The following is a 26805-nucleotide window of genomic DNA, read 5'->3' as shown; positions in this document are numbered from 1 at the left end:
TCAGAATAAGACTTACCTGTATATTTTTACATACAAACCCGCTGGTGGCGCCTAATTACCTTTACCCAACCTTGTCAGAGCTTATTTTCCTATCACAAGAACACACACACATCATTGATACCCCAACTACAGACAGACTGAAAAAAGTGTGTCAAAGTTTGGGCAATTTAGCAAACATAGGAATTGTTGTGATGCTCATTTAAATATTGAAATTGAATTGAATTATATTTATATAGCGCTTTTCTCTAGTGACCCAAAGCGCTTTACATAGTGAAACCCAATATCTAAGTTACATTTAAACCAGTGTGGGTGGCACTGGGAGCAGGTGGGTAAAGTGTCTTGCCCAAGGACACAACGGAAGTGACTAGGATGGCGGAAGCGGGGATCGAACCTGCAACCCTCAAGTTGCTGGCACGGCCGCTCTACCAACCGAGCTATACCGCCCGCTATAATAGTGATCAATAAATCAGTTGTCAAATAACTGGGGTTTAAGGGATCCACAGCGTCCAGCTGAATGAAATTTCACTAACAAGTTATTTTTGGTCGTGAAACTGAATCCCAGTCATTTCCCATAATATCAATTAGTTTTTGAGTTAATCGATAGATAACGAACAACTTGGAAGGACCCCTTTCCATTGCCAGACGTGATATGCCGCCCCCTCTTGGTGTAACGTCATCTACAGAACTGAAGCCCATTTCCCGTATTGACAGTGTGGATAAAGGCATTTAAAATTATTATTTTTTATCACTTAATTGCATGTTTTTGTCGCACTGCTCCATGATTACCTCAAAACTGATATGGTTATTATTATGAGCAAAAAACATATTAAAGAATCTGCATATCTGGACTAAAATCACTATTTTTTTAATTTTGTGAGGAATTTTACCGGATGACATTATTTTTAGGTCCATAACTATGGAATAAGTGCCAATGTTGTCAGCATTAGAGGGGCCCTTTAAGAAAGAGGCTTTTCTATGATAATATAATATATCAGTATACATTATATACTGTAAATATTACATATGTTATATTTTTTATTGCTACTATGATACATTTTTAGTCTACTTTATACCTTTTGTTTTCGCCCTCTTTTTGTGCCCTTGTGTTCATTATCCTTTCCATCCTTTGTAACTGAGCTAATGTGTGGAACAATTTCCCTTGTGGATCAATAAAGTTTGTCTAATGTAATTCTAGGTATTATCTAGTTGAATGTAAAGTACTTAGTATATGACAGTCATGCTATTTTTTCATTTAGTATATATAGTAATTAAATGTGTACGTTTATTTCATCAGCTTGACAAATCGACTGTGACTGATGACGACGTCAGCGATGACAATCAACAAGAAAATGAAGAATCTAAGTCATCAAAGGTCAGTCAACGTTCAACCCGTTCCAATGGAAACAAGGCTAAGCGACGCCGGATTGTCGTGGCCTCGGACAGCGAGGCATCCGGTGACGAATTCAAACCTGAGCAAGCCGCAAGCAGCAGCGAGGATGAAGAGGAAGAAAGCACAGTGAGCAGTGAGGCTGAAGAAAAGGACAGTGAACACGAGTCTGAGCTAGACAGTCCTGTTAAACCTGTGAAGCGTAAGCGTCCCGCAGACAAGCCTGCCATAGCGAAGTCAAAGATATCTAGTACCCCCTCTCATGTGCCAAAACGAGCCCCAGCACCTCTCAAGGCTGACACAAAGTCCCGTTTGTCTGCCTTTTCTGCCCCTGACAGTTTTGAAAGTCAGGCCAGTGGGTCAGGCACAAGTGAAGGGGCCACCAATTGGGACCATGAGAAGCTGGAGTGGCTGCAGGATCACAGGAGGAAAGACGGGAAGAGACGACGAGTGTCTGAGGACGATTACGACCCTACAAGTCTGTATGTGCCAGAAGACTTCCTCAACAGAGTCACTCCTGGCATGCGTCAGTGGTGGCTTATCAAATCCGAGATGTTTGACACAGTCATTTTCTACAAGGTGGGGAAGTTCTATGAGCTTTACCACATGGATGCCGTGATCGGAGTCAATGAGCTAGGACTGACTTTCATGAAAGGCACGTGGGCACACTCGGGTTTTCCAGAGATTGGTTTTGCACGCTTCTCCAATGTACTGGTCCAGAAGGGCTACAAGGTGGCTCGTGTGGAGCAGACTGAAACCCCAGAGATGATGGAAGCACGTTGTAAGACCCTGTTTAAGCCCACCAAGTTTGACCGAGTGGTGAAAAGAGAGGTGTGCAGGATCATAACACGAGGCACCCAAACCTATAGCGTGTTGGACGGTACTCCTGCAGAGAGTCAGAGCAAGTTTCTGCTGAGTGTAAAGGAGAAGATGGAAGACGAAGGAAAAGGTGGATGTTGTCGTAGCTATGGCGTCTGCTTTGTAGATACCTCTGTGGGCTACTTCCATGTCGGACAGTTTTCCGATGACCGCCACTGTTCACGTCTGCGCACCCTCATAGCCCACTTTGCACCTGCTGAGGTGCTTTTCGAAAAGGGGAATCCATCTGTTGAAACACGCAAAATACTCAAGGCCTCTCTGTCCTCCGCACTGCAGGAAGGATTAAATGCAGGCACGCAGTTTTGGGATGCTCAGAAGGCCCTAAAGACCCTTTCAGAAGAAGACTACTTCAGAGAAAGTGCAGGGAAGGACCACAAGACAGGGAGACATTTCCTACCAGCTCTTCTAAAGACAATGACCTCTGAGAGTGATTCACTGGGTCTTACCCCAAAGGAGGGCTACGAGTTGGCACTGTCGTCATTTGGTGGATGCATCTTCTACCTGAAGAAGTGTCTGGTAGATCAGGAGCTGCTCTCCATGGCCAACTTTAAAGAGTACACCCCTGTTGATGTTGAAATGGAGAAAGCTGCCGGACAGACAAGCTTCTTCGATCAGACTTGCCAGCGCATGGTCTTGGACGGGGTGACTCTGGCAAATCTTGAAATATTTCAGAACGGCTCTGGGGGGACAGAAGGGACATTGTTGGAGCGCTTGGACACTTGCTGCAGCCCATTTGGCAAGCGTCTGCTCAAGCAATGGCTCTGTGCTCCTCTTTGTAACCCCAAATCCATCCTGGATAGACTGGATGCAATAGAAGACCTCATGGGTGCTCAAGCTCAAGTTTCTGAAGTTTCCGACTTGCTCAAGAAGCTACCTGACTTGGAGCGTCTCCTGAGTAAGATTCATAGCATTGGCACACCTTTGAAGGGACATGACCACCCAGACAGCAGGGCAGTTCTCTATGAGGAGGTCACCTACAGCAAGCGGAAAATAGCAGACTTTCTGTCAGCTCTTGAAGGTTTCCAAACTATGCAAGAAATTATCAACGTCTTCACGTCCGTCGTTGGTGATTTACAATCCACATTACTCCACCAAGTGGTCAGTCTTAAGAGCGACAACAGCAAGGGCGTCTTTCCAGATCTCTCTGCTGAACTCAAGCGCTGGGAAAAGGCCTTTGACCACAAGAAAGCTCGCACCACGGGCGTCATCACCCCAAAGGAAGGCTTCGACCCGGAGTATGACCAAGCTCTGACGGACATCAAGAGTAGCGAACAAAAGCTACAGGATTACCTGGACCGACAGAAGAAAAGGCTTGGGTGTAAAAACATGGCCTATTGGGGCACAGGGAGAAACCGCTATCAGATGGAGGTGCCCGACAGTGTCTCGGAGAGAAATATCCCAGAGGAGTATGAGGTGAAGTCGACAAAGAAAGGCTGGAAGCGTTACGTTACAAAGGAAACTGAGCAGCTCTTTTACGAGTTGCAAGGCTTTGAGGAGAAGAGAGACGCTGCCCTGAAAGACTGCATGAGGAGGCTGTTCTACAACTTTGACAAGAACTACAGCGACTGGAAGACTTCAGTAGAGTGCATGGCCGTGCTTGGTATTGAATTTTTTTTCTAACATTTTTACAATATTTAGACTGATAACTTTGCAAACTTAAAGTTTACTCACATTGGGTGTCTTACTGGGCTCGGGCACACTTGACATCAATAGTTCCCCCATCAAACAAATATTAAGGAACTTAATGTTGCTGTAAACTTTAGTTACTGAACTTTGTAGTTTGCCTTTCCACCACATTTCACAAATCAGGTTGATGATGTACAGATGAGTGGTACAGTATATTTGTACATTAATAACTTGTCGCCACGGTACTGTGCTCTCTCATAGTTGTTGCGTTTTTCTTTGTTTAGTGCATTGAAGAAAGAGCGCACAGTCTACCAAGTCCAATTCCTTGTGTGTCAAACATACTTGGGCAATAAGTCTGTTTCTGATGTAAATTAACAGAAAATACCAAGTCAGGTTTATTTCACTTAAGTGTAAGTAAGCAAAATACAAAGTAAAAACATTGCAAGAGTGTTCCACTAATCGGCGTTCTTCACATAGATGCTCCAAAAAAAGGGGTGTAACAATTGATTGATATATTGATGGATCAATTTTTATACCTACATTTTCAAGTTTGCCTCCCAAGAAAAAGATATCGATCCAAGATTGGTTAAAAAGGGAATCGATTGATTTTATCGATACTAGAAAAAGGAAAACAGTGGATTTATGAAATTTCACACTTGTAAAAATAAATATTTTAAATGTTAAGTCTATATTCCCGCCTGTGGCATTGTCATAACAAAAATGGTGGATATGTACAATGGTCGAGAAAGGTCATAACAAATGCCACAAGACAATGTGACTTGTCTGTGTGCACTTTTTTTTAGAATTTAGCATATCATTATGAGAGACATGACCATGGATGTAATTTTTTTTAATGCATTCTAAAAATGTAATAAATGCGATCAAAAGTCAGCTTAAACGAAGCCTATGGGAGCCGCTCAATTCTGCCCACAAAGCCCTTCAAAAAACATCTAAACACTTCCATTAGGGTTTTATACGTATACATGATGTAATTATATGTACGAACGGCCACATTTACGATAACATTTAATCAGAGCTGCAGCTATCGAATATTTTAGTAATCGAGTATTCTATCGAATATCCCAATAGATTAATCGAGTAATCGAATAAATCATATTTTTGCTTAATTAAGGTTTAATTATACATGTTAAGATGTGCCCTCAATTACTGTTTGGCCTAATTGTCTTTGATATCCTAAACGCCTGTTTTCATTATTGAAGGCTGACACGCACAGCTAAAATGCGTCCGCGGTTGATTGTGCCAATTTGTGTGTGCCAATAAAAACAGGTGCGCTCACAGCCCTATGTGCTGTGTGGTGTGACCGCATAAACGAACATTTAAACATTGGTTTCTCCACGCAAATCCGCTGAGCTGTTTTCAACCTGCCAACAATACATAAACAATATAAAAAGACAAACCACTTAATAATGACAACAGTTTTAAATTTTAAGAATGCAATACAGTTCACTGCATTCATTGCATGCAAAATAGTAATCAATGTTCATTTTGCCATCATAACATGTCCATCCATCCATCCATCCATTTTCTACCGCTTATTCCCTTCGGGGTCGCGGGGGGCGCTGGAGCCTATCTCAGCTACAATCGGGCGGAAGGCGGGGTACACCCTGGACAAGTCGCACCTCATCGCAGGGCCAACACAGATAGACAGACAACATTCACGCTCACATTCACACACTAGGACCAATTTAGTGTTGGTTTGAGATGAAAACAAATATTTATGAAATTAGTTCAAAATTAATATTAGCTGAAAACGAAAATATATTCTTAGTATTACAAATAAAACAATATGAACAGTTCATTATCTCAAACATAAAAAGTGGATTAGGTAGTGCTTTTAATACTGCATTTGAAATGTGCAACTTCATATTCAGAACCAATATGGCTGACAGGAACTTGGCACAAGTACTACCCCTGTGAACAAGGACTTAGAACTCTTACATTCTACAGAGACTATAGTGGGTGCAAGCTACCCAAGTGGCATGTGGTTGCATGACTTGAATAACCCGAATAACTTTGCACGACTACTTTTGCGTGGTTACTAATGAAAGGCTAATTGAACACGACAGCTCGGATAGCGTTGTTAGTTTTCAACACCTTTTGGCCGCATTTCATGACTTTGCGGGAGTGAGAGAACACATCCTGGTTATCATAATGAATAACAGTGTTTCCCCCAGAAAATTTGTTAGTTAAGCTGGTGACTCTCCAGGGGGAGGAGACCGGGGAAGAGGGTGAGTGGTTGTAAGGATTGGTGTAACTCGGCCTGTTGCCATCACGTCTCCACCTCGTCGCTGCCACCACAGCCTGGGGGGGGCAATAGACTACAGACTGCGGTGAAGTAGGCCGGCTTTGTCACGTGAAGAAGCCTACAACTTTTGGTTGTGTTTTCCGCTCCATATACGATATATATCTCAATATTATTTCCGTAAAGTAAAAACAAAACAGTCCTGGTTACCTGAGATACTAAAATAATGACTTACAAAGTCAAATTAATGACTTACTGTAAGTAAGCGTTTGAAAAAAAGAGTTAAAAGTGGGGCCACATGCTGACATATGCTCAACTCATCATGCTTAATTTATTACAGCATTTGGGACGCCTGTAGTTGATTTTTATTATGTAAATGTTATATTTTTATCAACATGTTATAGCATTGTCATTCAAAACTAGGCTGCTACATTACTAATAATTAATGTAACTATAGCTGAAAAAATAGTACAATAGCAATAGGAGAGACTATTCATCCCTGAACACCATGGAGTTCATGTAGGCTTTATGATGCAGTTACATTATTATATCAACTATCAGAGACAGAAACTCTTCATTTAACATAATGTCCTTTTTTGCTGCTTCAACACAGCTCAATCAACACCGAAAAAGGTAAAGTGAAATAACTTAGTTGTTAACTGTAGGTCAATAATGCTTGTCTTTCTCTCAGACAGACAGGGCTTTGCTTTCCGTAACAAACACGCACGCACACACACCGCACAGTGAGCTAACGTTACGCTAAAAGCTAATTAGCCTTCACCTCAAGGACTGCGAGCGAGCTGAGCTGCTGCTTATGTTTCTAGAATGTCAACGGGCTCATAGTGATGTTACTAGTAGTTGACTTGGAAGCATTTATTATTACGCTTACCTTTCTGCTCACTCCATCGAAAAAACACTGACTCCATGCGCTCTGAATACGCACTGCTGATTGGCTGTTATATGCGCTCTGAATACTCACTGCTGATTGGCTGTTACCGCTATGCGTGTAACCAATCAGATGGTTCTGTGGGTGGGACAATGCTGGGTGCTGCAGAGACGTACTGACAGAGGCAGAACTAAGCGGAGCAGCTTGTTAAGACTTTAGTTTAGGCGATGGCTCTTTGTTGTTAAGGCGTCCGCCTTAACAACAAAGCACTGCGGGAAACCCTGAATAACATTTTACTAACACAACTTTTGCGTTTACATTTGATAATAGATTACTTAACTCGCCTCCGGACGTCCCTCAAATCGGATGCTTTCTCGACAGGTGTTACAGCATCGAACTTGTGCTATTGTGGTATGCGAGCTGCACTTAGCAATGTTTGCATACTACTGCGTTTTCATTCCATTTTAGTGTGAAGTGTTCCCACTCCTTAGACAACTTTTGTCGCTTCTTATTTCCCTCGTTTTGCTATGGCTCTTGTCCACTGCTTTCTGCGGCGTCTGCCATTGGGAGTTATGTCGACGGAAAAGTTTTCTAAACTCAAGCGTTTTTAAAAGAGCGGTGTTGTGCACCTTTGTATGATCTGACGTAAACACGCTGTGCAATACCTGAACAGTCCGTGGGAACACGAAATGTGTCCTCGTAAACTCTAATGGCAGCTGAAATTTTAGAAATGCCCCACCTATGTTCAACCAATCAGCTTTCGACAGCATCCTGCAGAAACTTTCCAAACTCCCACCGAGCGATTACAGACCTAATTAGTTCCTGGTTGAACTTAATTTACCCGGGTATTTTGGTGGAAATGCAGGGGCTATTTCATTTACCTGGGTAAATGGGAAAGTTCCTGTGTGGGAAATGGTTTTATGAAGTCTGCCATGTTTGATTAATGTGATGCAAGTTTCAAAAGATAACCGCCGTGCACAACAGAAGTAGGGAAAATCACAGTTAAAAAATGCGTAAACACAGTAATGATTTGTTTCCAGATGTGCTGCTGGCTTTGTCACGCTACAGTCAGGGGGGAGATGGACCAATGACCAGGCCGCAGGTGGTCCTCCCCGATGGCGATGAACAGGTAGCGCCCTTCCTCGATCTCATCGGGTCCCGCCACCCGTGCGTCACCAAGACTTTCTTTGGCGACGACTTCATCCCGAACGACGTCTACATCGGCTGCAGCAGTGAGGAACCCGAGGAGCAGAGTCATCGCCATGCCTCTTGTGTCCTGGTTACGGGGCCCAACATGGGCGGGAAGTCGACTCTCATGAGACAGTGTGGACTAGTGATCGTGCTCGCTCAGCTGGGCTGCTTTGTCCCCGCCGAGAGTCTGCGCTTCACGCCGGTCGACCGAGTCTTCACTCGCCTCGGCGCTTCGGATCGTATCATGGCTGGTAAGGCAAACTCACTCATGCTGCCATAGTGCCATTACTTACAGTCGTGGTCAAAAGTTTACATGCACTTGTAAAGAACATAATGTCATGGCTGTCTTGAGTTTCCAATCATTTCTACAACTCTTATTTTTTTGTGATAGAGTGATTAGAGCACATAGTGGTCACAAAAAACATTCATGAAGTTTGGTTCTTTTATGAATTTATTATGAGTCTACTGAAAATGTGACCAAACCAAGCCATTCCTTTACCACTTTTGATGTGTGTTTGGGGTCATTGTCCTGTTGGAACACCCAACCTCCAGGCTGATGATTTTAGGTTGTCCTGAAGAATTTGGAGGTAATCCTCCTTTTTCATTGTCCCATTTAAAGCAACAGTTCCATTGGCAGCAAAACAGGCCCAGGGCATAATACTACCACCACCACCATGCTTGTTGGTAGGAATGGGGTTCCTGGGATTAAAGGCCTCACCTTTTCTCCTCCTGGGTATTGTGGCCAAACAGCTCAATTTTTGTTTCGTCTGACATCACACGGACGAAGATAAGACCTTCTGGAGGAAAGTTCTGTGGTCAGATGAATATCTTCCAAAAATATCGAACATATTTTCATCTTGTTTCTTGTAGGAGAAAGCACCTTCTTTGTTGAACTGAGCGAGACCGCCTGCATCCTGCACCACGCCACCAAACACTCACTTGTGCTTCTGGATGAATTAGGTAGACGTTCACTGCACTGCACTGTTGGCGAGTGTTTGAGTAACGATGGTGTCTGCAGGAAGAGGCACAGCCACATATGACGGCACGGCTATCGCCTGTGCCGTTGTGAAAGAGCTTGCTGAGAAGATCCGCTGCCGCACGCTCTTCTCCACGCACTACCACTCACTGGTGGAGGACTACGCCAACAACCCCGCAGTGCGCTTGGGTCACATGGTACGGTCATTTGTCACATTAAATCTGCTGTTGAAGAGGATCTTTTGCCAGCAATTTCTCCGTCTGAGCGCAATCCCTGTGTGCTCTGCATTCAGGCGTGCATGGTGGAGAACGAGTGCGAGGATCCCAGTCAAGAGACCATCACGTTCCTGTACAAGTTCATCTCTGGCGCCTGCCCCAAAAGCTACGGCTTCAACGCCGCTCGCCTCGCCAGCCTTCCAGAGGAGGTGATCCAGTCGGGGCACAGAAAGGCCAGAGAGTTTGAGAAGAACACCATCAGCCTCAGACTCTTCAAGTAAGTTGTTGATTGGGTTATTTTTGTTCATCATGTCCACGCTGACTTCTGCTTTGCTCTTACAGGAAGCTGTGCCAGTTTGCAGAAGACTCCACACTGGACAAATCCCACTTTGCTGCACTTGCTGAGATGATCCACACACTGTAGTTAAGGAAAGTGACCAATTGTTTTTGTACTACATGTTGGGTGGTATGAATGGCCTGGTTCGACTGTACCATCAGTTCAGAAAAACACTACTGCCATGATCCAATAAAGTTTATTTTTTTTAAAAAAGGACAATGTTTCACCTAGGAAATTAAACCCTTTTAATTCAAACTAGAGCCTACATAACGGTTATTGAATACTTCACAATATATTAAGTCTAGATGTTATGATACATGCATACATTTCAGTCTGAATGAGAACCCACAATCACCAGTACACATGAATGGGGGAGGGGAAGGGTATAATGAAGCCATATAGCGCTGTGTGTAAAATACTTGTCTCAGCTTCAGTGGAGTAAAAGCCTAAAAGGTTCTCCTGCAACATTGGCAAATAAAAACACAATTCACAGGACCTGATTCGGTAGCAACAATATCTCGTAGAAATAAGGATTTTGGTCATGTATTTTAGATTCTGTACCTTTTTTAACATGAAACAGTCACGTTTTAAGTTTGAAAAGAAAAGAGCAGACTATCAAGTCCAACAAATACAATAAGTATATAACATTTCAACAGTTCCTTAGAATAAAAAAAAGAGGCAGTGTTGCAGGAGAAACCATTAAAGTGTTTCCCTCATCTCTTTCACAGAAAGAAGTTAGATACTGCGACATGAGTATACTTACAGCAATTCTGGGATATAATAAAACAAAAAATAAAACATTTAATAAAATAAAGACATTCAAGTACAGTAAGATTTTTGCATGAAAATACAAAACTACACAAAAAGCATTAAAATCAAATCAATTGTGTTGAGTGAAAAAAAGCTGAAGTGCTAGGTCATTTTTCCTCATATGTATTTAGCGAGCAGCTGGGCCACCCACTGATGGAAGCATTGCGGCCTGCACGGGCCTTCTTTACAACGCAGCCTCTTTTCACCACAACTTTGTACATGACTGCATTTTTTTTTTCTCCAAAGCTGATGAGCCACGCTGGCGGTTGTCAGTTTTCTTTCCTCAACCACCTGCTCTTCAGCTCTCCTGTTACTGTAACTTGTTTTTTATAAAATTAATGGGGGAAAAAAAGGCGAGGCATTTTATTTCCAAGTCTGTTTTTTTTAGTCACTGTAAATGCTCTGTGAGAGTCTGTATTTGTTTGGGTTTCCTCCTCCGCAGTGGTCCAAAGTGTCCATTGTTAAGGCGCAACAGGACACTTGAGGGTTTTGAGCTCAGTTGTGCTGCAGCGTATTAGACTCTATAGGAGGTGCCGAGTCGTACAGTGTGTCTGTGTCGTGCGTCGGCTCTCCGGCTAATGTACAAGGATTTGACAGCGTCCCTGCGCCACAGTCACAGAAAAACCTGTAGTGGACAGAAGAACAAGGATGACAACTGCATTTACTTAAAGGGTTTATTCAAACAGTTTCAGCAAAACATTTTATATTGGTTATGGTTGAAGGATGGGTGTGAAGATTAGACTACACATGCACCCTGACTGTTGCCAGTGTTAAAATTTTTCTGACAAATAGACCACATAGTGGCACGGTTACTAAACCCCAATATTATACTGCAGGAGTCAAATTGACTTGACATTTCTCACATAGCTTAAAGCCCCCACTACTTTTGGGGTATTTAGCTCAGTTTTAATGAAATTTGGTGCACATGTTGGAAAAATGTCCACCACCAAGTCATTAGTAACTAATTGTCCATAAGTTTGAATCTTTATTGACCAATTGTCTTCTTCAGGCTTATTTTTTGCTTCAATCCATTCTTGTTTCTAGTTATCGTTTTTATATTGATATTATCTTCATTTTGTATGTACTACATATTTTATTCAATATAGTACTTTTTCGTCGCTTAGAATGTTGTTTGTATTTGGTACACTAATGGGTATATTGTAAGCCATTGGTTCTTTGTTTTACTTTTGAAAAAAAGATATCTATTTTTATATTGCTCTTTTTTATTTTTGGTATGAACATTATGTAAAGTCCAAGTTATTTTATTATTTTTTTGTTGCTTTTTTCATATTACAAAATATTATTTATCATGTTGTACTGCATTGTAATCTTTTGTTTTGTGATTGTGATGTTTTTTGCCTGGACCCCAGGAAGAATACTCTACTGCGGTGTAGACTAATGGGGATCCTTAATGAACTAAACTAAACTATTGATTATAACAGTTTGAGAATATCATGTATGCTACTATGTCTTCCAAAGCATTTTAAACAGATAGAAATTTAATTTACCGTGTGTGTTTTAGAGTGTGTTCCAACCTTTTATAGCTCTAAAACAACAATGGCATTGTATTTATTGTTAAAGGCAGGAATATTTAACAAAATTGTTTTGGGGGCCACATTTCCAGAAATCTAAGGACCAGGACTTGAGTATTCCGGAGAACCCGCATCCTCTACAGTAGATGTTTGATTTTGGTCTATTTATTTTGTCAGTTATAGGAGCGTTCTGCCAAAAAGCTAGTGAAGCTTGTGTTGTTAATCATCTACAAAAATGTGAGTCTTAAGTTTTTTTAACTGAACTCGCGGGTCACCAGTTGAATAGCTCAAATGTTGAAAAAGAGAGGACATGAAATGGAACCTAAAGAAACACTAATATAACTAAAGAAGTTGAACAAATGACTACTGACTGCATCTGAAGTAAACAAGCTACAGCAACACCTTAGCTGAAAAATCACATAATGAAAAAAATGTGTAACGGTCTAAAAGGAAAAGCATTAAAGGGGTGCTTGAGGAATGCCTCAGTTATGTAAATCACAAGTTTGGACTACATCGTTCTGTTTGCTAGCAAGGTTAAATTGTTAATGCAAAAATCTGACAGTGTTTATAGTATTCCAAGTTCTTCTATGCAACAAGACCACTCTACTGTTTTAGGGAATTTGCTGCAAAAATGTTTGTCTTCCTAGTTATGAACTGAACTTGGGGTCCAATATGGTGTCATTCCTGGGCTGGATTTGGCACCCAAGCTGCCAGTTGAATAGCTCTGGTTTAAGGTGTGTCTCAGTAGTGTATCAATGTCAAAAACTGACCTATCGTGTCTGATGAACTCCACGTCGTGTCCCTGGTGGCACTTCTTGATGCAGTTCACGCAGATGGCGTTGCGGTCTGTCGTGTTACAGGTGTGGCACCTGTGGTGAGCCAAATGGGGAGCCGTGAAAAGTCAAAACAAGACAGAAAAAACAGTGGGGTGATATCGTCATTGGTTTTCAACAGCGATTACCTGTAAAAATCGTGCATTGGGTAGCTGGTGTAACTTGAAATCTTGTACAGGCACTGACCTCTGCTCACAGCCTTTTCAATTGCATCTTGATTGTTCATTATTTTGTTATCTGGAGGACAGACAAAAAGGACGAGACTTGTCAGGTGTTGTCAGTTGGTCGTCAAAGGAAGTCAGTCCACGCTTGCACCTTTCATCGTAACGTTGACACCAGATGCGAGAAAAAGCCCTCCGAAGCGATTGTTGAAGATCTGATTGCCCTCTAAAGTCGCTGTGGCGTGATTGGTGATTTCGATACCTGCTGACGACAAACATGGTTCAGATACACACCTTGTGTTTAAACTATTTGGAAGCTGGAGTTCAGATTTTTAAACAAACCTGCAGCGAAGCCATCAAATATTCTATTTTTCCTTAACACGGGGTGACTGTTGGTGCTAATGAGGACGCCTGCCTGGGCATTCCTGAAGATGTCGTTTTCCTCAAGCAAACCTGAGACAAACGGACAATATTTAGACAGCTTTGGATACAATTCTCTTGAAAATCTAACATTAGTATAGAAGAAACAGTAATAGCAAATATGTAGAAGAGAAAGGTAGCAGACTATAACTGTAATTTGTTACAAAGGTAACTATATAATCTGATTGATACAGATCTTAACTTCAATATGATCAACAAATTAAATCAATAACAAAGGCATCATTCCCTGGAACTTTCAATATGGATACACAACAATGCAGAACAATGACGTTAGTCTACTGCAGGCCTACTGAAACCCACTACTACCGACCACGCAGTCTGATAGTTTATATATCAATGATGAAATCTTAACATTGCAACACATGCCAATACGGCCGGGTTAGATTAGTAAAGTGCAATTTTAAATTTCCCGCGAAATATTCTGCTGAAAACGTTTGCGCGTGACGTCACGGATTGTGCGGACATATTGGGACACCGTTGTGGCCAGCTATTAAGTCGTCTGTTTTCATCGCAAAATTCCACAGTATTCTGGACATCTGTGTTGGTGAATCTTTTGCAATTTGTTTAATGAACAATGAAGACAGCAAAGAAGAAAGCTGTAGGTAGGAAGCGGTGTATTAGCGGTTGGCTGCAGCAACACAACCAGGAGGACTTTGAGTTGGATAGCAGACGCGCTACCGTGAGTACGCAGCTTTGGCTTCCAAACTTTTTTTTTTTTTTTTTGGTCCTGCCCAGCTTCTCAGGCAAATCATATAGTAGATGTAGATGCCCATATTGGCTGTTCAGATTTACTTTACAAAAGAGAAGTGTAGGATACTTCTCTTGTTGCCTTATTTGTATTTTGACTTTATTAAATGTATTTATATTATCATTTGGTGCAGCTGGGCCGAAGTAGGAGAGGATAGAAAGAGAAAAAAAGGAAGACGGGGGAATTGTGGGGACAAGAGGGGGACTAGACAGAGAGACAAAAACAACAACAGCAAACAACAACAACAGAGCAATATCAGCAAATACGACATGTACAAATATGATGGTAAAAGTAATAGCAAATAAGCAGTTAGCGAAAATAAAAAATAATACAGAAATGACAATGAGCATTATTACACTAAAAATGGAGCAATATGAATACCAATAGAAATAGTGTTATTGATAATAAACAATACCAATACTTTTCCTTTATTTGGCTGGCTGCAGCAACACAACCAGGAGGACTTTGAGTTGGATAGCAGACGCGCTACCGTGAGTACGCAGCTTTGGCTTCCAAACATTTGATCGCTTGCCCATACGTGTGTGCCGCTATGTGCATGTCATGTAGGTAACTTTGGGGAAATGTATGTGCTGTATGAATTTTACGGAGGTGAACGGTACTTTGGGCTGTGGGATTGCGGGTGTTTGAGTTGTATTGGCGGGTTATATGAACGGGAGGGGGAGGTGTTTGTTATGCGGATTAATTTGTGGCATATTAAATATAAGCCTGGTTGTGTTGTGGCTAATAGAGTATATATATATATATATATATATATATATATATGTATATATATATATATATATATATGTATATATATATATATATATATGTATATGTCTTGTGTTTATTTACTGTTTTAGTCATTCCCAGCTGAATATCAGGTCCCACCCGCCTCTCACAGCATCTTCCCTATCTGAATCGCTTCCACTGTATTACGGATACGGCAACAGCTGACTGGTTTGCAGGTGTGTAATTTTTTGTGAGTTTATGCACTGTGTTGGTTTTGTTCTTTGAACAAGGTGATGTTCATACACGGTTCATTTTATGCACTAGTAAAAAAACATGGTAACACTTTAGTATGGGGAACATATTCACCATTAATTAGTTGCTTATTAACATGCAAATTAGTAACATATTGGCTCTTAACTAGTCATTATTAAGTACTTATTAATGCCTTATTCGGCATGGCCTTATTATATCCCTGACCCTAACCAAATAACTCTAAATTAAGTCTTTATTATTTAGAATATGTTCCCCTAGTGTCCAAATAACTCTAAATTAAGTCTTTGTTACTTAGAATATGTTCCCCATACTAAAGTGTTACCAAAAACATATAACTTTGTCTTGAATTTGAAAAAAAATTTTTTTTTATTTTTCACTAAAGAAGGGTTCGTTGAATGCGTATATGAAACTGGTGGGGTCCGTTCGGTACCTCCAACAAGGTTAAGAACCACTGGTCTACTGGAATCATCTTTAATACTGAAGTCAGTAGTTAATTTTTTACTGTTTGTGGCCAAACATCTATGAAGTGAGGTAATTTATTTTCCCCTTAGGAAAAAAGGTAAATGCAAAGCATCTATATGAGGGAGGTAATGGTTTGTCTTAAAGGGTCTGTTTGCAACTTGCTCACAGTTACATTTTTCAAAGCAAAAAATATAATATCATTGGCTAACTTGTGTTACCATTAGTGGTTTAACAGAACATGTGTGTTAAAATGGTCTATATTTTTCACAATTACTAAGTTTGTGTGCTAAAATTTTCTACTGACCCGAATAAAATGATTGGTGTTTACGGCGGTCACTCACCCCGTCCCGTCAACACATACGTGCAGAGAGCATGTGCACACATACAAAAGCAGTCCAAGAGAAGCAAGGAACAATTTGCAGTCATGTTATGATAAAAATATAGATTCAATGGCAGCTAACACTAACTATCCAAATAGCTGTGTCAGCGAACAACATGTTCATGTGTTACGTACGTACGTATGTAGTTACGAAATTACGCCCAACAACAGAAGAGGGCGGAATATACTGTGTAAAATATATTGAAAAGTTAGCACCCTCTAGACATCCGTGTTAATTTTGCAAACAGCCCTTTTAAGTGGATGACATAACCTTCAAATATTTGGGACATGCAGTCTATTAACATAATCTCTACTGAGCCAAGCTCATTCTTTTATTAGAAAAAAATTATGACACACCACCAGACAAACCTGTTGTATGATTGGCATTAACCGATTGTAGCTGAGATAGGCTTCAGCACCTGCCGCGACCCCAAAAAAGGGACAAGCGGTAGAAATTGGATGGATGCACAGGTAAATGCTGTATCTTCTGCCATCTAGTGGACGTACATTTAATTGTTCTGCCTGTCATTATTTGTTGCTGGCATAGATAGATGGACAAAGATACATCATTTGTAGTAAATAAAGAATCATTTTCTGAATATATAGGTGGTCCAAGTATTAGCCATAATATAGCATGGGATACATTCCAAATACTACAATCAACATAGTTACCTCGTCCTCCATTAAATATGCAGATTCCGCCATCTCTCCCATCATGGATCTTATTTCTTCTTAAAGTGGGGTTGCTGTCAGTCTTGATCCACACTCCTGCCATAGCGTTGTCAAAGATCTCATTGTCCTCAATAAAGCCCAGACCTAGAGACACAAACAGTTTTAAGGAAATGTGGGTGGAAAAAGAGGTAAATAACACAACAGGAAGTAGAATAAGTATGCATCTCACCTGAGTTATAAACCAAAATGCCTCCATTCTGTCCTCCCCAGATTTTGTTGCGCCTGATCTTGGGATTGCTGCCAGTTCTGAGGATCAGAAAGAACACGTGCTTACTTATAGAACACTCTTAAGAAGTCTGAGCCAAATTAAGGTCAAATACAAACCTTATCTGAACTCCAGAATACATGTGATTGTAGATGTCGTTGTCTTCCAGCACTCCGTGGCCATTGTCATAAAAGTAGACCCCCACCTGTCACAATTTAGGCAAAAAGATGGTGATGAACTTGTTGAACAGCAGCTTAATTCACCTGGTTTGTGAGCCGACTGCAGCCTACAGAGGATTTTAAACTTGCCCACATTGTTCTTTTGTTTACAATTACATTTTTAAATATTTCTGCTGTAGCCTTTAATTTCACTGGATTAATGACTATTGACTATGTTTAATAAATATTAACAATCTAGGGCAGGACCATCACTCCAGGGAGATGTCTGACCGCTGTTCTTTATGCTTTCTGACAATGTGGTCTAATAAACAGTTTAGTTCAAAAAGCCCTGGACCACAAATCAAACCACAAAACGTGCATTAAGTTATCTCTAATGGTACCTGCTTCCCGCTGTGTATCCTGTTCCTCCTCAAAACTGGCGTGCTCCCTGTTGTGACCCACACTCCAGCAAGTGTGTTACTGTACACTTCATTCTCCTCAATGACGCCTTGTCCTTTCTCATGCTGCAGCACACAAAAATCAACATCAAAGATAAATTACAAAGCAGAGAAAAGCTCAGAAACGTTCACACTCGCGTAACAGCGCGATGTATTACCACATAAATGCCACCATGCTGGCCGTCGTGGATCTTATTATGTCTGACAATAGGGCAGCTGTTTGTCCTGATCTGAATCCCTGCCAAGGCATTGCCATAGATGTCGTTTCCTTCAATGAGACCTCGACCATCACCAAAAATATACACCCCACCTTGATTGCCGTTAAATATGGCATTCCCCCTGCATTGGAACACAACACATTTCAGCATGAATGCTTGATGTAATTGTACACATTTATTAAGGTGCTGATTGTACTGACCGTATTGTGGGGTCGCTATTAGAAGTGATCCACACGCCGGCAAAGTTATTTGCATAAATCTTATTTTCAATGAACTGGCCACGGCCCTTTTCATGCACATAGATGCCTCCTGTCTGGCCGTGATGGATCTCACAGCGCACCACCGTCGGGTTGGCATAAGCTTTCACCTCAAAGCCGGCGATGCGGTTCCGATGTATGTTGCAGCTTTCAAAGTAACCCTGGAAACAAACAGTGAAAACATCTTTAAGCGACTATTAGATAAATACAGCATTGAAGTAGCACTCGTACACTGCTTACTAATACTTGCGTCTTGAAATGCATGACTTACCATGCCGTGGTCGAATGTAAAAACACCGACATCTCTGCCGTGGTGGATGTGATTCCGTCTGATGATTGGGTTACCATGGTTTTTCACCCAGATCCCAGCCAGAGCGTTGTTTGAGATCTCATTGTCTTCATAAATTCCCTGGAAAACCAATAAATATACCGGTAGTTAAATATTATGTCCATTTGAAGACCTTCACCAAGAGCTTCAGCTGACCAATAAGAAGAGAGATCCATGTTACCTGTGCATGGTCGGTGATGTAAAGACCAACATTTTCACAGTCACTAATGTTGCAGTGCTTGATTGTCGGACAAGCTCCTTGACCACTAACGCACACAGCTGATCCCACTGAAACAAGCGCAGTAAACTGTATGAACACACAAAGCAGCTCCAAGTTGCAGAAGACTTCATTACCTGTGCAGGTGCTTCGTATGATGCAGTGGTCAATAATTGGGCTGCAGTTGACCGTAATCTCCAAGCAATGGTGTGCATTGTGGTGCTGGGCGGATTTATCATCAGGGTTAAACTGCAGTGGACACAAGAAACCAGATAAGTAACAAATTTTTGACTACAAGGAACATACCATAGGAAACATATCATCTCACCCTGATGGTCATGTACCCAACATAGGCATCTTCTGAGCCTTCCATGAAGACAAACGTGGAGTCCCGGGTATTTTCAATAATGACTTTCTCTGCCACTTTCCCGGGAGCTACACAAACAGCAGGATGGTCTGAGCTAAAGCAAATAATCACACACAAATGACACTGCTACACACATACCAGCTCCGATCATTGTGATGGGCGACTCTATGTAGATCCATTCATCTGTGTAAATACCAGTATGGACAAATATGAGGCCGTCAAAGTGAGGCTCCTGGCCCCCTCTGAGGGCATCCTCTATGGTGTCATAATACTGGGGACGAGAGATACATGTGTTGAAAAATGGTTGGCTGGTTAGTGACACAAAATATAGAATTTTTGGGAATGAAGGTACTTACAAACATGTTATCTCTTCCTTTGTATCTTGCAGGATTACTGTAGAAGTGTTCCGCAAAGCCTGGCTTAACGTGAGCTCCTTTATACTGCAAACAAACCATCACACAATTATGTTGCTATTATTAACTCGAGGTGTAGCAGTTTTAAGATGAGAGTAGGTAAAGCCAATATTAAAATATTTCAGAAGTGCTTTTTTAGGGAAATGTTAAGGCTATTACAGCCCAAAGGAACACAACTTCAAAAAAGTTTCCGCTCACACCCTGCAAATTGAAGGTAACAGTTATAGTATTGTCGTTTCACACAGCAATAACCAACTAAACATTGGACTTGAAGCAAGCTAAGCTTAACCAAGCTAAAAAGTCTACAAAAACCGGAATTTCAATAACTGTATTATGTATACTATATACATTATTGTATTTATCATTTGTGGTGCTGCACAATAGAACTGTAATCAACAGACAATGGTATTCTAGCATGTAGGTCTGTAGAGCTACAGTGTCAGACAAAATTACTACAAATGAAAGTGCAATGTACAGTGGTAGCTTAGTTTTCGTTAAGTTCCAAAGGGTCTGTTGAAAACCGACTAGTATGAAACCAAAAACATTTTTTCCCATAGTAAATTATGTAACATAACATCCAAAAATGTCAACACAAAACACTTTACACACAGAAAACAATGCAAAATGTATAAAAGAATACATGAATGAACACACAAACATTTAACTCACTCACTCCTACCCACTTCTCTAAAGTGGGCTGGCTCAAGGTGGAGGACAGAGTTAAACAACTTGCACTGAGCCTACTCTATAAAATCCGCTACACCTCCCTGATACCGAAGTACATGTCAAACTACTTCCTTAACGTAAATGACCGCCATAACCACAACACCAGAGGGAGCTCCACTAACCACGTTAAACCCAGATTCTGAACTAACAAAGGTCTTAACTCATTCTCTTTCTATGCCACATCAATGTGGAATGCGCTCCCAACAGGTATAAAAGAAAGGGCATCTCTATCCTCCTTCAAAACCGCAATAAAAGTTCACCTCCAGGCAGCTACAACCCTAAACTAACACCCTCCCCGGATTGCTAATAATCAAATGTAAACAATCAAATGCAGATACTTTTTCTTATGCCTTCTGATCTCTCTCTCTCTCTCTCTCTCTCTCTCTCTCTCTCTCTCTCTCTCTCTCTCTCTCTCACTCTCTCTCTCACTCTCTCTCTCTCTATGTCCACTACTTGATGTCCATATCCCACCCCCCCCCCACACCCCTGATTGTAAATAATGTAAATAATTCAATGTGATTATCTTGTGTGATGACTGTATTATGATGATAGTATATATGATAGTATATATCTGTATCATGAATCAATTTAAGTGGACCCCGACTTAAACAAGTTGAAAAACTTATTCGGGTGCTACCATTTAGTGGTCAATTGTACGGAATATGTACTTCACTGTGCAACCTACTAATAAAAGTCTCAATCAATCAAAGTCTCAATCAATCAATCAATCAACATTACTTTTACCTTTATTTAAGACCAGCGTTTCTCAAAGTGTGGGGCGCGCCCCACTGGTGGGGAATAGAGACATGACAGGTGGGGCGCGAGGAACGGGAGGAAATTTCACTTTTATTTTTTTTATTTTTTTATTTTTATATTCTTTGATTTTTTTTTTTACTATGCTTTCATTTTCTATACACACTGGAAATCACTTTGTGATTCTGTCTGTGAAATCCGCTATATAGATAAATGTAAATTACTTATTTTTCCTGTATGCTTTACATTTCTAGGTAGGAGCGAAAGTTTGACAGACAGCAACAGTAACTAATGGGGGCGGGGCTAAGCGGAAGCTTTGTGAATGGCGAGTCACTGTGCGAGGATTTGCTGTTTTGCAAATACATAAAAAATAGAGCCACTGCTGATGAGCTGTTCAAGATAATGGACAGTTTCCTCAAAGAACACGACCTTAAATGGGAAAACTGTGTGGGCTTTTGCTCTGATGGCGCGCATGGCAAAGTCAAGAAACGGGCTGCAGGCTCTAATAAAGAGGGTTGCGCCAAATGCGCATTGGACACAATGTGTCATTCACCGGGAAACACTCGCGTCAAGGCAGCTCAGCCCCGAATTCAATGAGGTTTTAACAGTGGCGGTGTCAAGCCTGCAACCCCGATTTGAAAAGCTGTGCAGTGCAAAACAGGCTCATTGCAGCCACTAATGCTGGAGTACTGTAAAACTCATGTTCACTTGCCCTGTCCTCCTTTTTTTGGCAAAGATTGCAAAGTGGCACTTTTATTTTCATTTATTATTGAACTTGATGCAAGTTATTTGATTTATTATTGAACTTGATGCAAGTTATAACACTTTTATTTGATTTATTATTGAACTTGATGCAAGTTATAACACTTTTTTTGATTTATTATTGAACTTGATGCAAGTTATAACACTTTTGTTTTATTTATTATTGAACTTGATGCAAGTTATAACACTTTTATTTGATTTATTATTGAACTTGATGCAAGTTATAACACTTTTTTTTATTTATTATTAAACTTGATGCAAGTTATAACACTTTTGTTTTATTTATTATTGAACTTGATGCAAGTTATTTGATTTATTATTGAACTTGATGCAAGTTATAACACTTTTATTTGATTTATTATTGAACTTGATGCAAGTTATAACACTTTTATTTGATTTATTATTGAACTTGATGCAAGTTATAACACTTTTTTTTATTTATTATTGAACTTGATGCAAGTTATAACACTTTTGTTTTATTTATTATTGAACTTGATGCAAGTTATTTGATTTATTATTGAACTTGATGCAAGTTATAACACTTTTATTTGATTTATTATTGAACTTTATGCAAGTTATAACACTTTTTTTGATTTATTATTGAACTTGATGCAAGTTATAACACTTTTTTGATTTATTATTGAACTTGATGCAAGTTATAACACTTTTGTTTGATTTATTATTGAATTGATGCAAGTTATTTTATTTGATATTGAACTTGATGCAAGTTATACCACAGCTGCACAGTTATTTTATTTATTATTGAACTTCATTTTATTTTATGTTATTGAGTTTGAATGTATAAAACTTGATGTTACTTGATGTTCGATAAATTTGAAAATGTTAAGCTTGGCATTAGCGTTCTGTTGGGGCGATGGGGGCAGGTGGGGCTTGAAAACTCCCCCTTGTCCAAAGTGGGGGATGACAAAAAAAGTTTGAGAACCACTGTTTAAGACTAACATCAACTGATGCATCCACTTGCATGCGTGAGACAGCTGTGCTTTCTACAAAACTACAGAGGACAGCCAGTTGGTGCCATATTATCTTTAATTTTTTGACTAGACTTACAGTGGTAGTGTGGTGCATTCAGTGACACTCTGGAAACACAAGACTTTAAGCTGTTTTTACTTTGATTGGACTAATACTGTATGCTACAACTTTATCTGGCTCTATTGTGGGCCGCGTGCTCAAAAAGAAAAATAAGCACAGAGACTTTGTATGACAGCCGAAACATACTAAAACCGTATGAAAACCGAGGTACCGCTGAAATAAATATCAATTCAAATGTAATATTATGAATACTGTGTAAGTAACTACCATCAGGCCAAGACTGAGATAAAGAACTGTGCAGTATTTCACTTTCATTTCTAAATTCAAAATCAGATCGTTCCAGTATAGTGACACAAAAACATGTAGAATAAAAGATAAAGAGAAAAAAATACAATAATCCATAGACTCATACCAACTGTTGAAAACTTTCCTTCCAGGGATTTGGTTGCTCATATTCTTCTGGGTTTATTTGGTAGAACTTTCCTGCCTCAGGATGCATCATGGGTCGTGTGTACTCAAAAACTTCCATGTAAAGCCTTTTCCTGCAAGAAGACACATCAATGCTTAAACGTATCCTTCCTGTATGAGTACAACTATGTATGGTGAACAAAAATGTGTGGTTTGTCAGGTGTTTGTTTTTTTATATATGAACCATTTAAAAAAAATTATTGACAGTTGTCCCTGGGCACCACCAGAGACTCACCAGAGGATAGGGTCGTTGGCCAACTCACTGAAGCGCTTGCACACACAAGCGGAGCGGCACAAGTCCTGCTCCAGTAGGTATGAAAATATCTTTAGCACCACCTCGTCTGGAAGCTTCTCCTGCAAATATTGCTCTGCTGGAGCTGCTGCTAGGAAGGAAAAGGAAAAGTCACGCAAAGCCTTTTGAATGTAATGAGATACTACCACGCATACATGCAAAAGCTTAAACTATGCTGGAAAGAAAACCCACTAAGCAACATCACCACCTGATTATAAGTAAGTCTGACTTAATGACAGCTTTTATTACCTTTTAAAGATATATGTTTGTATAAAATTTTAGCAAAATCACAACAGATAATAGAGATATTTGTTTATTGTGCAGAAACAAAAAAATAAAAACACTTGGAAAACCAATTCAACTATTTTCTGTACTGCCTTTTATTGCTTTGACAAAGTACACTGGAGGAGGTATGTGTATTTGCTCTATGGTCATTGGGAAATATTTATACAGTTGTATTACATTTTGGGTTATGAGCCAACTTTTAGATACCTCCTACCTCAAGTTAGTCGAGCGAATCAGTAAAGCCCGTAAGATATGCCCAACATTTTGTGCTTCCCTCACGAGCATCACGTAATAGTTAGAAAGACATAATGTAGCTTTTCCACTCTAGGGGATGAAGAAAGTGAGTGTGAAGGACAATGCTGAGAAGAATGTCAGCTAATATTCATTGAATTAGAAGAATAATAATGGAAAAACTTGACTGAGCTGTCTGTGTAGCAGACTTGGTGAGGCAGTACAAGCATAGCACTTGGCAACGTGCACCATACTTAAAACAGAAAGATTCTATAAAAACGGGGGACATTTATCAATGAGAATAGGGAAAATCTGATGGTGTGTTTGACAGAAAAGCAGCTTGCAGGAGATCTGCTGGTCCAAGGTAAATCCAGTACATTGTGACAGTACTTAATAAAAAATATTGTAGTTGTGTGTAGCACATTTTATTATACTGTTTCTTTATACAATATATGTTATTAAAAACATGTTGTTCTCATTTAAAAGACTGTTACATTTTCAAATTGTAGTGTTTTGGGGGGCCCAGGACAAAATAATTTAATTCAAATTCATTTAAAAGGGGAATATTGATTTTAGATTTTTGGATTACAAGCTGTCACAGAACCAATTAAACCCGTAAGCCGAGCTACCACTATATACACATTTGGATACTAATTTGAAGTTTCCCAAAAGGTTTGATAGGTACCTGGTAAATCTTGGCATTTTCCTGAAACTCTGGGTCGCTTAGGTCGATGTCCAAAGTTTTCTGTGGTTGAAGTGGAAGCACCCTTTGAAAAGGTCAAGTCAAAGGAAATATTAGTTGATGAACCAGTTTGTGAAGCACTTGTACTAATTTTCTTGTATGTACCTCCATGTTTGTCTTTGTTGGACACACTGTCCTCTTAGGGAGAGACTTTCTTCTAAGTTGGTAGGGACTGTTCTGAGCTCCTGGACCAGATTCTTCTGCAACCATATCTGCAGGAACGTCCTCATCTGGAAACCACAGATAAAAGGTTAGAGCATTTCACCAATGCTGTCTAAAAGACCGTAGACGCAAATGGCTGAACCAGTCGGTTACGGGTCAGAGGCCCCTGCCTCCCAGGCCCTGGAAGACTTAATAAGAAACATGCAGGATGTTTTTCAACCCTACTATTCTCACTTCAGTATTAGTAACTTCCAGGTGAAATTAACTGATTTTAGGTTCCCACGGTGACTGAGTAAACAAGAGTCGGGGGAGAGGGAATGTTTTGCAGGGGGAAGCGGAGCCTCCATACACATATATTCTCCAAGATGCTCATTGTGCCACTCTGAAAGCACCTGGGCTAAACATTACGTCAGTAACATGTCAACAAACACATGATTAAAAACACACAACAAAACATCATAATTACCTACAAACACAGATTCCACAAGAAGGGGATTCAATCAAACTGCATGATGCATTCACCCTAAGCTTATTGATGGGTTAACTACCCACGAAGGGTGATGCAAACCCAATGTCTGATTGTTGTTGCTCTGGTTGCAAAGATGACTGGGCCAGTAACCAATACAAACACTGTAACAAACAATGTCAGTTAAGGCAGTTTGAAACTAAAAACAAACCCTCATTACATAAGAACCATCTAACAGGGATCAATACAACTGGGAACAGATCACTTTCAACATATGCTGTGAGAGTGGCACATCAGATTATGACACAAATGTGGCTGATGGCGTTATATCACATTTACTAGCACTGTCACTAACAACAAAAGTGGTCTTAGTCTGCATATAAGGTTCACTTCAGAGCATAACCAGCTGTTTACGTTTAGCAATCGCAGCACGTAATTCCGTACACAAGTCAGCTAACAGGAATTGTATAACAATAGAGTCAAACCGTGTTATTAAAGAATAAAACTCCTTCACTGACAAAACATGGTCTGATATGGAACACCTGGACGTAGCTAACTAGCCAAACATGCTAATAATATGCGCTCATTGAGTATGCTACGACAACCACTTTGTGTACCATTTCCTAACGTTTGCCACTCGTGAAACGAGCAAACCCTGCATCAAGCTCGTCATTTTCACCATCATGCCAGACGTTAGTTGGTTTAAAAATATACTTTTGAACACCGGCAGGATGAGCAAAGTATACATACATTTCAACGCAGAGCGAGAAAATACAGCAAAACAAAGCGCGGCCTAAATGCTAGCTAGGGGCATTAGAGCCTCGGTGTTTCCTGTCGACACAAGCCGACTTCTGCGCCTGCTATAGGCTAGCTGCCGTTACTACAACAACAAGAACCGATATTCGCAACATAGGAAACAAGAATAACGAATATGCCCATTAAGTTACATAACTCTACCTATACTTTAAAATTAGCGAGAGACGCGGCAACATTCCGGCCAATATCACGGTTACCTCTTTCCTGGTGGTTCCTCTCCGGCTGTACCGGGCGCGGCCTCGACACTCGCCTTGGTCTTCTGCTAACGTTACTTGCTCTGACGGAGTTCATTTGGTTGTGTTGATAATGGTGGAGAAAAAGTCGAAGCCTTCACAGCAGAAGAGGCGAGCACATCGTCTAGGCTTTTTTCAGGAGCATGGTGCGATCTGTCATCGTCCGCGGCGGTGGGTCCGGATAAAAAGTCGCACGGTTGTCGGGTTATTCCCGTTCCCCTCCGCTGGTGTTACGTCTCGGCCTTACCGCTGTGGCAGGAGGAGCCATAACAGACGAGCGCAGTCCGCCAGGAATCAGTCACATCACATGGGGGCGACCTCTGTCTCCGTCACATGGT

The 26805-nt window shown here is 40.6% G+C and overlaps 2 protein-coding genes across 4 annotated transcripts in view; one reads left to right on the top strand and one right to left on the bottom strand.

Moving 5' to 3' along the window:
- The window catches only part of msh6 (mutS homolog 6 (E. coli)), a 16211-nt gene extending 5506 nt beyond the window's left edge, over positions 1 to 10705 (top strand). Inside the window, exons 4-9 of the mRNA XM_062058387.1 lie at positions 1295 to 3866; positions 8082 to 8483; positions 9103 to 9192; positions 9251 to 9405; positions 9501 to 9700; positions 9766 to 10705. Coding sequence (XP_061914371.1) covers positions 1295 to 3866; positions 8082 to 8483; positions 9103 to 9192; positions 9251 to 9405; positions 9501 to 9700; positions 9766 to 9847 — 3501 coding nt within the window. The 3' untranslated portion in view covers positions 9848 to 10705. The remainder of the gene's footprint in view (positions 1 to 1294; positions 3867 to 8081; positions 8484 to 9102; positions 9193 to 9250; positions 9406 to 9500; positions 9701 to 9765) is intronic.
- On the bottom strand, positions 9946 to 26805 carry fbxo11a (F-box protein 11a). Of its 3 annotated transcripts, none has more exons than XR_009827251.1 (22): positions 26432 to 26805; positions 24896 to 25020; positions 24734 to 24815; positions 23476 to 23623; positions 23185 to 23314; positions 19425 to 19508; positions 19207 to 19339; positions 19030 to 19136; positions 18839 to 18950; positions 18666 to 18772; positions 18428 to 18565; positions 18100 to 18317; positions 17840 to 18020; positions 17625 to 17747; positions 17185 to 17270; positions 17030 to 17106; positions 16801 to 16944; positions 13439 to 13549; positions 13251 to 13358; positions 13122 to 13172; positions 12873 to 12971; positions 9946 to 11195 (listed from the first exon to the last, which is right to left on the bottom strand). XR_009827251.1 is itself a non-coding variant. In XM_062058389.1 (22 exons), the coding sequence occupies exons 1-22, from the start codon at positions 26523 to 26525 to the stop codon at positions 11066 to 11068; spliced, it is 2643 nt and encodes an 880-aa protein (XP_061914373.1). In that variant the 5' UTR covers positions 26526 to 26803; the 3' UTR covers positions 9946 to 11065. The 3 variants fall into 3 exon arrangements, 2 of the variants coding, with proteins under 2 accessions (XP_061914373.1, XP_061914372.1); XM_062058389.1 differs by having other exon boundaries at positions 13064 to 13172; positions 23476 to 23620; positions 26432 to 26803; XM_062058388.1 differs by having other exon boundaries at positions 13064 to 13172; positions 26432 to 26802.

This window comes from Entelurus aequoreus, linkage group LG09 (genome assembly GCF_033978785.1).
Source record: "Entelurus aequoreus isolate RoL-2023_Sb linkage group LG09, RoL_Eaeq_v1.1, whole genome shotgun sequence".
NCBI classification, from domain to species: domain Eukaryota; kingdom Metazoa; phylum Chordata; class Actinopteri; order Syngnathiformes; family Syngnathidae; genus Entelurus; species Entelurus aequoreus.
This window is presented reverse-complemented; position numbering and strand designations above follow the sequence as displayed.

What these genes read in the sequence shown, in the direction of transcription:
- fbxo11a (XM_062058388.1), bottom strand. Translation starts at nt 26,525, where the DNA reads ATGAACTCCGTCAGAGCAAGTAACGTTAGCAGAAGACCAAGGCGAGTG. An exon ending in AGCATGGTGGCATTTATGTG is followed by an intron (nt 17,748 to 17,839) that starts GTAATACATCGC and finishes TGTGTGCTGCAG; the next exon opens with CATGAGAAAGGACAAGGCGT. An exon ending in ATTTGATGGCTTCGCTGCAG is followed by an intron (nt 13,359 to 13,438) that starts GTTTGTTTAAAA and finishes TGTCGTCAGCAG; the next exon opens with GTATCGAAATCACCAATCAC.